The 7,744-nt window shown below is 65.7% G+C and overlaps 2 protein-coding genes across 3 annotated transcripts in view; one reads left to right on the top strand and one right to left on the bottom strand.

Moving 5' to 3' along the window:
* NT5DC2 (5'-nucleotidase domain containing 2) overlaps positions 1–2,813 on the top strand; it is a 7,610-nt gene extending 4,797 nt beyond the window's left edge. For both annotated transcript variants that reach the window (XM_045297394.1, XM_045297393.1), the window contains exons 9-14: positions 14–115; positions 298–379; positions 1,922–2,008; positions 2,106–2,246; positions 2,332–2,396; positions 2,479–2,813. In XM_045297394.1, coding sequence (XP_045153329.1) covers positions 14–115; positions 298–379; positions 1,922–2,008; positions 2,106–2,246; positions 2,332–2,396; positions 2,479–2,740 — 739 coding nt within the window. In that variant the 3' untranslated portion in view covers positions 2,741–2,813. The remainder of the gene's footprint in view (positions 1–13; positions 116–297; positions 380–1,921; positions 2,009–2,105; positions 2,247–2,331; positions 2,397–2,478) is intronic.
* The window catches only part of STAB1 (stabilin 1), a 24,192-nt gene continuing 19,180 nt past the window's right edge, over positions 2,733–7,744 (bottom strand). Inside the window, exons 49-69 of the mRNA XM_004715268.2 lie at positions 7,532–7,682; positions 7,378–7,437; positions 6,927–7,103; positions 6,759–6,845; positions 6,499–6,648; positions 6,356–6,409; positions 6,075–6,276; positions 5,586–5,735; positions 5,394–5,498; positions 5,161–5,268; positions 4,873–5,066; positions 4,640–4,784; positions 4,421–4,554; positions 4,185–4,350; positions 3,996–4,105; positions 3,790–3,909; positions 3,566–3,709; positions 3,392–3,496; positions 3,164–3,310; positions 2,963–3,079; positions 2,733–2,881 (exon numbers count right to left, since the gene is read on the bottom strand). Of these exons, the coding sequence (XP_004715325.1) occupies positions 2,825–2,881; positions 2,963–3,079; positions 3,164–3,310; positions 3,392–3,496; positions 3,566–3,709; positions 3,790–3,909; positions 3,996–4,105; positions 4,185–4,350; positions 4,421–4,554; positions 4,640–4,784; positions 4,873–5,066; positions 5,161–5,268; positions 5,394–5,498; positions 5,586–5,735; positions 6,075–6,276; positions 6,356–6,409; positions 6,499–6,648; positions 6,759–6,845; positions 6,927–7,103; positions 7,378–7,437; positions 7,532–7,682 (2,683 nt within the window). The 3' untranslated portion in view covers positions 2,733–2,824. The remainder of the gene's footprint in view (positions 2,882–2,962; positions 3,080–3,163; positions 3,311–3,391; positions 3,497–3,565; positions 3,710–3,789; positions 3,910–3,995; positions 4,106–4,184; positions 4,351–4,420; positions 4,555–4,639; positions 4,785–4,872; positions 5,067–5,160; positions 5,269–5,393; positions 5,499–5,585; positions 5,736–6,074; positions 6,277–6,355; positions 6,410–6,498; positions 6,649–6,758; positions 6,846–6,926; positions 7,104–7,377; positions 7,438–7,531; positions 7,683–7,744) is intronic.

The raw sequence follows: 7,744 nt of genomic DNA, 5'->3' as shown, positions 1-7,744 counted from the left end.
GCCACCTCCACAGGGACAAGGGCATGAGGCACATGGTGGGCCCCGACTGGCGGCAGCTCTTTGATGTGGTCATCGTCCAGGCGGACAAGCCCAGCTTTTTCACTGACCGGCGCAAGTAGGGCCCTGGGCCAGGCTGGGCAGTGGGGACTGGGGAAGTTTGGGCGGAAGGCCAGTCTGGCCCTTGTGTTTGCGGGAGGACACCCCCTGCTGGCTTGTGGCCCACTGGAGCAGGTGAGCCTTTGTGGGAGAGCGGGGAGGTGCCGGCCCCCCTGGCAGCTCCCATGCCTCTTCTGCCAGGCCGTTCAGAAAGCTTGACGAGATGGGTTCTCTGCAGTGGGACCGGATCACCAGCTTGGAGAAGGGCAAGATCTACCGGCAGGTGAGAGCCGTCCTGGCCAGGGCTGGTGCGGGGACCCACCAGGAGAGCAGCATCCCATGCCTGTCTCCCATCCAGGGGTCACCACAGAGAAGCTGGTAGAGGTGGGGTGGTCTGGGCAGTGATCGGGAGGGCTGCCTGAGGTATGAGTCCTAGCTACTGTTGTGGTTACCTGGTCTCTCTGAGCCTGGCTCTCCTGTCTTTGAAGAGGCCCAGTAACACCCACAACCCTGTTTGGGGAGGGATACCCTTAGAGTGGCCCCAAACCGCTATGCACAGGACATGGCCGGCCGGCCCAGTACTGCAGCCGGAACCCATGTGTGGGGGCCCTAAGCTGGGCTGGCTTGCAGGAGCAGGTGATTGTAGGTCTGCAGAGGTGTTAGGACATTTAGCCTTGGGTGGAATGCGGAAATCCTGGCTAAGCTGGGCGGGTTTTGGGGAAAGGGGGGTGTCGGAGGGCAGGGGAGCCAGCAGTTGGGGCAGGGCCACAACTCAAGGAGCACATTCCACCCCATCCACTTCTGACCAGCTCCTTCCCTGCGTCCCACCTCCCCTTGGCTTAGAGGACAGACAACTCTGCTTTGTCTAAGCATTCTTGGCTTGTAGCAGCCCTGCTTCCTGGTGGGAAATGTCTTTTCTCCCTTGGCAGCTTTTAGGTTGTCCTTTATACCTGTTCTGAAAGTTGAGTGAGAGTCTCTGTGTGTGTATACACGCATGGTGTGTGTGCACGTGCGGGTTCCCTGGACCCTCACTCTGGGTGCTGGTCTCCTGCCTTGCCTTCGGCTCTTGTGGGAGCCCCAGGCTCCCTCTGGCCTGGCTCACACCTGCCCCTCAAGGTGCTTGCTTTGGGCTCAGTGGGGCGTCTCTGGTTTTTCTCCTCGCCCCCCTCCAGCAGGCCCGCCTGCTCCTCAGCCTCTCAACTTGAGCTCCTTCCAACAGTTAAGTTCTTTCAAGACCACCTGTGTCCCCCGGGGTTTCCTCTGAGCCTCTCGGACGCAGACTGCTCTGTTCTGTGAGTTCTTCTCACCCTGGGGAGTGGACTCCTGCCCTTGCTGGCTGCACACCTGCTGCTCTGGCCCTGTCTGCCCCTCAAGCTCTGCGGCTGTGTGGGAGCCCCGCTTACTGTGTGTGGTGTCCGTGGCCCTGCGGCAGGGAGGGCAGCTGGTCCCACTGGGAGCTTGCCTGGCCCTTGATCAGCGGCTTCCCACTGAGCTGGGGTCAGGGCCCCTCCCTTAGGGCCTCTGTGCAGTGTTTCCCACGTTGGGTGGACTTGACCTTCAGCCCGGGTGGGCGTGAGACCCCATGGAGAAGAGGCCCCTGAGGTCCAGGACACTGCCAGCACTACAGGGTCCTTTCAAGGCAGGCCATCCGGCCCCCTCTCTCCCTGGGTGTGAAGGGGCCCAGTGTGGCCCAGAGCACAGCAGGGCCATGGGAAAGGGCAGCCTGCATCCGGCCAGAGGGGCCTCACCGCCTGTGGGGACCTGAGGTCCGGGTGGGGGTCAAGGCCCGGTTCCAGCAGCCCCATAGTGCCACCCCTCCCCGCAGGGAAACCTGTTTGACTTCCTTCGCCTGACGGAGTGGCGGGGGCCACGGGTGCTCTACTTTGGAGACCACCTCTACAGTGACCTGGCGGTGAGCGGGGGCAGATGTTGGGTTCTTGCCGCGGGCGCTGAGCCTGGGTGGGCACTGAGTCTGTGTGTGTGTGCGCGCGCGCCTGCGCATATCCCAGGACCTGATGCTGCGGCATGGCTGGCGCACGGGCGCCATCATCCCCGAGCTGGAGCGGGAGATCCGCATCATCAACACGGAGCAGTACATGCACTCGCTGACCTGGCAGCAGGCGCTCACCGGGCTGCTGGAGCGCATGCAGGTGCGGGGGCAGGGGCGGGGGCTGGGGCGCGGCTGCCACCACGCCGTGGGTGCGTGCCCATCGAGCTGGCCCCACTGTCCCCCAGACCTATGAGGACGCAGAGTCGCGGCAGGTGCTGGCGGCCTGGGTGAAGGAGCGGCAGGAGCTGAGGTAAGCAGGGTGGAGCCTGGGCAGCCCCCACCCCGCCCCGCCCGTGCCACTGCCGGAACCCTGCCCCTGGCCCCGTCCACAGGTGCGTCACCAAAGCCCTGTTCAACGCGCAGTTTGGGAGCATCTTCCGCACCTTCCACAACCCCACCTACTTCTCCCGGCGCCTCGTGCGCTTCTCCGACCTGTACATGGCCTCGCTCAGCTGCCTGCTCAACTACCGTGTGGACTTCACCTTCTACCCGCGCCGCACGCCCCTGCAGCACGAGGCGCCCCTCTGGATGGACCAGCTCTGCACCGGCTGCATGAAGACCCCCTTCCTCGGGGACATGGCCCATATCCGCTGAGCAGCCACCTTTATTGTCCGGGAGGGGAGGGAGGGAGGGAGGCAATAAAGGCCGTGCCCCTTCCTGCTGCTCATCCTCGCGTCGTCACGTGACCGCCAGGATGCTCCGGGTGTCTGGGAAGTCCTGGTCCAGGAGCAAGTCCTGCGCGGGGAGGGCCATTTATAGCGGGTGGGGGCCGGGTCTGCTGCCGTGCCCCCCCACACCCCATTAACCCCCACTCACATCGAAGGGCTCACAGACATCGTCGGGGCTGCCAAAGACAGGGTTGGGGACAGAGACCAGGGCAGGGCTGGTCCCCTCCTGCCACGGGGAGAAGTCGTCATTGGCGTCAGCCTCTGCCTAGTGGCAGGAAGGGGTCCCGAGTGAGGCCGGAGGTGCCGGCCGCCCAGAGCACAGCCCCCCCCAAGTCCAGCCCAGCCCTACCTGGAAGGTTGAGAAACCAAAGCCTGGGGTCTTGCCTCGAGCCCGGAAGTAGAGGCCCCCAGCTGCCAGGCCGAGCAGGGCTCCAGCAGCCACCATAGCCCCCACGCCTGCTGCCACCGGAGGTGCCTCTGGGGCCCGCACTGTCTTCTGTGGCACCCAGAAAGGTTAGGCACTTGGCCAGCGGTGTCCCCACCACCTCACAGGCCCTGCCCACCTCGCCCGGCTCACCGCCTGTGGAGGGGCCAGGAGGGGGCTGGCCAGAGCGTGGATGATGCCGTTGACGGCCACTATGTCCCACTGAATGACACTGCCAACCACCACCGCTCCTGGGACCTGGGGAAAAGGATCAGCGTCTGGGCCAGCCTGCCGGAGGGGGGGGGGGCAGGGCAGCCGCCAACTCACCACAGAGGGCTGAGAACTGTTGCCCCCACTGGCAATGACAAGGCTGAGGCCCGAGTGGGCGGGGAGTAGAGCCCCCTGGCTAGCATTGGCACTCAGGAAGGTGGTGTTGGCAGCGTGCAGCTCCAGGTCCGGCCCACTCAGTGTCTGGGGACAAAGCAGCCCTATTGGCCTGGGCCGGCCAAAGGGGCAGAGGCGGGCCCTACACTGCCCCCGTCCCTTGCTACCATGTTGTCCGGAAAGCCTTCATTGACGGGGACAAAGAGCGTCTTCAAGGTGGACTCGTCGCTCAGGAAGCCCAGGAAGTCGAGACCTCGCTGGGTGGCATTGGCATAATCTAAGATCATCTGGGGGGCCGGGAGGATAGGGGTGAGGGCAGATGCCCTTCCCGGGAAGCGAGCTCCCACCAGCCTCCCCCCGGTGGCCCACCCACCGCATAGAACGTGGAGAAGTTGGCAGTGGCAGCCAGGACATCAAGCAGCTTCCCATTGCACACAGCAGCCCCGTCACCCACGAAGCCGTCCCGGCACTGGCATTCCACGTCTGGGAAGGCAGGTGGGCGGGCGGGTCAGTGGCTCGGCAGAGGAGGAGGGGCAGGGGCAGGGCACAGAGGTGGACACACCTTGTGTGCGATAACAGTAGGCATCCCAGCTCTCCGAGAGGTTCTGACGAGTGCCCAGGCTGACAACGCCCACCCGCCCGTTACCACAGTCAGCCGCGGGGAAGACGACAGGGTGGCCGGCCGAGCCATTGGCTAGCCAGCCCACGAGACACAGGTGCAAGCCCAGCTGCAGGGAGGAGGGGGGACACTGAGATGCAGCCGGGCTCTGAGGGCCCCCCCAGTGCACCCTGACATACCTGCTGGGCAGCAGAAAGCTGGGACAACGATGCCAGGACGGCCCCCTGGGCCCCACATGCCGCCTCAGCCTCAGAGAAGGTCAGGCCATAAGGACCACTGCTGGCCTGCAGGTGGAAAACCCCAGCCCGTTTCTCTGCAGAGGAAGGGGCTCATGGTCGGTCAGCTGGCAGGCACCCGGAGACAGAACGGGCATGGGGTAGGCAGGGGAACCAACGCACCCTGGAAGTTCAGGTCAGTGCATGTAGCGTCGGCATGGCAGGGCCGGGGCTGATCCAGGCAGCGGTCCACTGGCAGCTCGGGCTCTGGCAGACACTGCAGCCCATCCCCCACATAGCCAGTGTGGCACTCACAGCGCCGCGTGTTCTGTGAAGGGGAAGTGGACGGCGTCCTAGTGGGGCTGCAGGGCACACCTCCACCTCGCCCCCAACCACTGGGCTTCCTGCCTGCTCACCGGCCCAGTGCTTTGGCAGTCAGCATGCTCACTGCAGCCCCCACGGTGGCCGTCCTCACAAGGGTTGCGGGCCTGGCAGATCCAGCCGTCCCCCTCGTAGTCAGGCAGGCAAGTGCAGGTCACCACTGTGCCCACCTGGCTGCAGCTGGCATGCTCACTGCAGCCACCATGCCCATCCTGGCACAGGTCTACCACTGGGAGCAGGAGCAGGGGTTGGAGTTTGCACCAGGCGACCCAAGGAGGGTGAGGGCACCCCCACCTCCACAGCCTGATCACCTGTGCGCTCACCTGTGCACACGCGGCCATCCCCTTCGTAGCCCAGGCTGCACTCGCAGCTGTTGTTCCCACGGCACACGGCCTGGGGGGCGCAGGGGGGTGTGCACACAGGCTGCAGCACTGTGCGCACCGCCCGGCCCCAGACATCCAGGTCAGTCGCTGTCCTCCTGGCCCTCCCTCTCCCCACCCACAGTGCCTCCCCCCGAGCCTGCACCCTCTGGAACACAGGCCTAGAGGCCACTCACCCAGCTGCACCTGGCAGGTGGGCCCGGTCCAACCCTCATCACAGAAGCAGGCCCCGGAGCCCCCAAGGCCTTCGTCACAGTGCCCATGGGAGGCGCAGCGGCAGGCTGCGGGCATGGAGCTCCGTGGGTGCTGGGATCAGGGAATCAGCCCCGCGGGGCGGGGAGGGGCGGGGCGGGGCATAGCTGGCCTACCTTGGCAAAGGGGCCCAAAAGCACCTGGGGCGCAGAGCTCACACGCTGTCCCAGCGAAACCTGGGCGGCACTTGCACTGTCCGCTGCCGCTCATGCCATCTGCACACACTCCATGGTCACTGCAAGGGCTGCTGGGGCCCCCGGGGCATGCTGGGACATGGGGGGATGGTCAGGGGCAGCCAGCGGCTGCTGCTCATCAGGACTCCCCACACACTCCACCCTCCACCGAGGGGTGACCGAGGCTCTTCCGGAAACACCAGCCCACCCAAACCCCCACCTGCTGAGAGAACATTCCAGGCTCCCTGGACCTGGAGAGCAGCCAGGACCCGCCCCCAGAATCCCACCAGGCCCTGCACTGCTACTTACCCACCCACGGCAGAGCACGCCCTCCCCATAAAACCCACTGGGCCTCCAGACTTGCCCCTGGCCACCCCAAGAGCGTTTCTCAGGGACAACGGTCAGCACTACCAGAGACCCTGGGGCCCTCACCTCTGCACTCGCTACCATAGTGGCCGGAGCAGCAGCTGGGCTTCCAGATGGTGGTGACACAGTTTCGGCGGCAGCCCCGGCCCAGGCTCTGGGATTGACCCCAGAGGCTGGGCCGCCCCCAGAGGCTGCTGTGGGCCCACGGGCGCAGTGAAAAGGGGGCCCGGAACTTGGTGTAGATGTGCCAGCAGGCCTCAGGGTTGCCCTGGGCCGAGAAGAGAGTCAGTGTGCCAACAGGCAGAGCTTGGGGGCCCTAGGTCCTGCCGAGGCCCCTAGGCCCTCACCTGTTCCTTCCAGCCCTGGGGGCAAGGCGGCTCCATCCCACAGATGCCGCAGGCCTGGAGGGTCACGAGACAAGGTCAGAAGGACAGGACCGACTTGTGGCCTGTTTCCTGCCCCTCCACCCAGGGCCTAAGGCCTCGCTCACCTTCTGCACCAGCTGGTTCTCCAGGCGGTCACAACGAGCACCCAGGCCGGGCGGCTCCAGCAGCCGGTCAATGCCATAGGCCAGGCCACCCTCGAAGCGCAGGTACCGCTGCACAATTTGGGCCTCGCCCTCACCCACCAGGAGTTCGCCCTGTGCTGGGAGAGGGTGGGGTGTTTGGGGGCCACAGGTGCCCCTGCGCCCTGACCCGCCGCCAGGGCCCTGGCCTCGCTCCTCCCCACCGAGGGACTCCCCAGACTCACGGGCCGGGAGAGGCTGCAGGAGAAGGAGACCGGGGTCCCGTGCATGGTGCGGAGCGGGCCCAGGTTGGGCAGGTCAGATGCCAAGGCCTGACGACAGAGTGAGCCACAGTTGGAAGCGGGTGCCGACCGGCAGGGGGTGGGGCAGGAGAGGTCTGGGGGTGCACTCACCTCCATGTTGTAGATCACGTGGCCGCGCAGAACGGCTGCCAGCTTGGCCCGATGTGCCTCGTGGTATAGCCAGGCCTGGCGCTCTGGGGGCAGGGCTCGCAAGGCTGAGTCTGTGGGCCACAGCATCGTGAAAGGCCCGTGGGACACGTCTTGAAGCAAAGGCAGGAGGCCAGCCACCTGGTGGGATCAGGTAAGGGTGTGCCAGTCACAACCCAGCCAGAGGATGGTGGGTGGGAGGGGCCGGGTGGCATAGTGAGGAGGGGCTACCAGGGCCCCCTCCCCGGTCATCCCCACAGACACAGATGCAGACGCACAGACAAGGCACACGATGTCTTCATGCATAGCAGTGTACACACTGAAGGGGGTGCATGCACACCACTGCACACAGATGTCACACACCCACACCACGGGCTCACGTGCACCACTGGGGAGCAGCACGCCAGGGCCGTACCTTCAGGAGGCCACTGAAGATCTTATAGCCAAAGCTGTCTGCAGCAGCGGTGACGTTTCGCTGAGGAAAGGCACGCGTGAGCAACCAGGTGCACGCGGCCAGGCTCCCAGCCGCCTTCCTGCCTCCCGGCCTCCAGTCCCGGCCCGGGCCATACCGGTGGAGCTGGAGCGGCGTCGGGCTTCCAGTGCAGCGCGTCGGGCGGCAGCAGGACACGGTCGATGAAGTGCAGGACGCCGTTCACAGCCTCGTGGTCGCTGCTCAGCACACGCGCAAAGTCGTTGATGTAGACGCTGCCCTGGGAGCGGGCACGGGCGCGTGAGGGCGGGGCCCGGGACCTGGGTGGGACCTGCGGCAGGCGGAGCCCTGG

The sequence above is a fragment of the Echinops telfairi genome, unplaced genomic scaffold (assembly GCF_000313985.2).
Source record: "Echinops telfairi isolate 266 unplaced genomic scaffold, ASM31398v2 ScPeMD7_7420;HRSCAF=8458, whole genome shotgun sequence".
In the NCBI taxonomy this organism is placed as follows: domain Eukaryota; kingdom Metazoa; phylum Chordata; class Mammalia; order Afrosoricida; family Tenrecidae; genus Echinops; species Echinops telfairi.
Note: the sequence above shows the minus strand (reverse complement) of the source record. Positions and strands in the feature narration are given on the sequence as shown.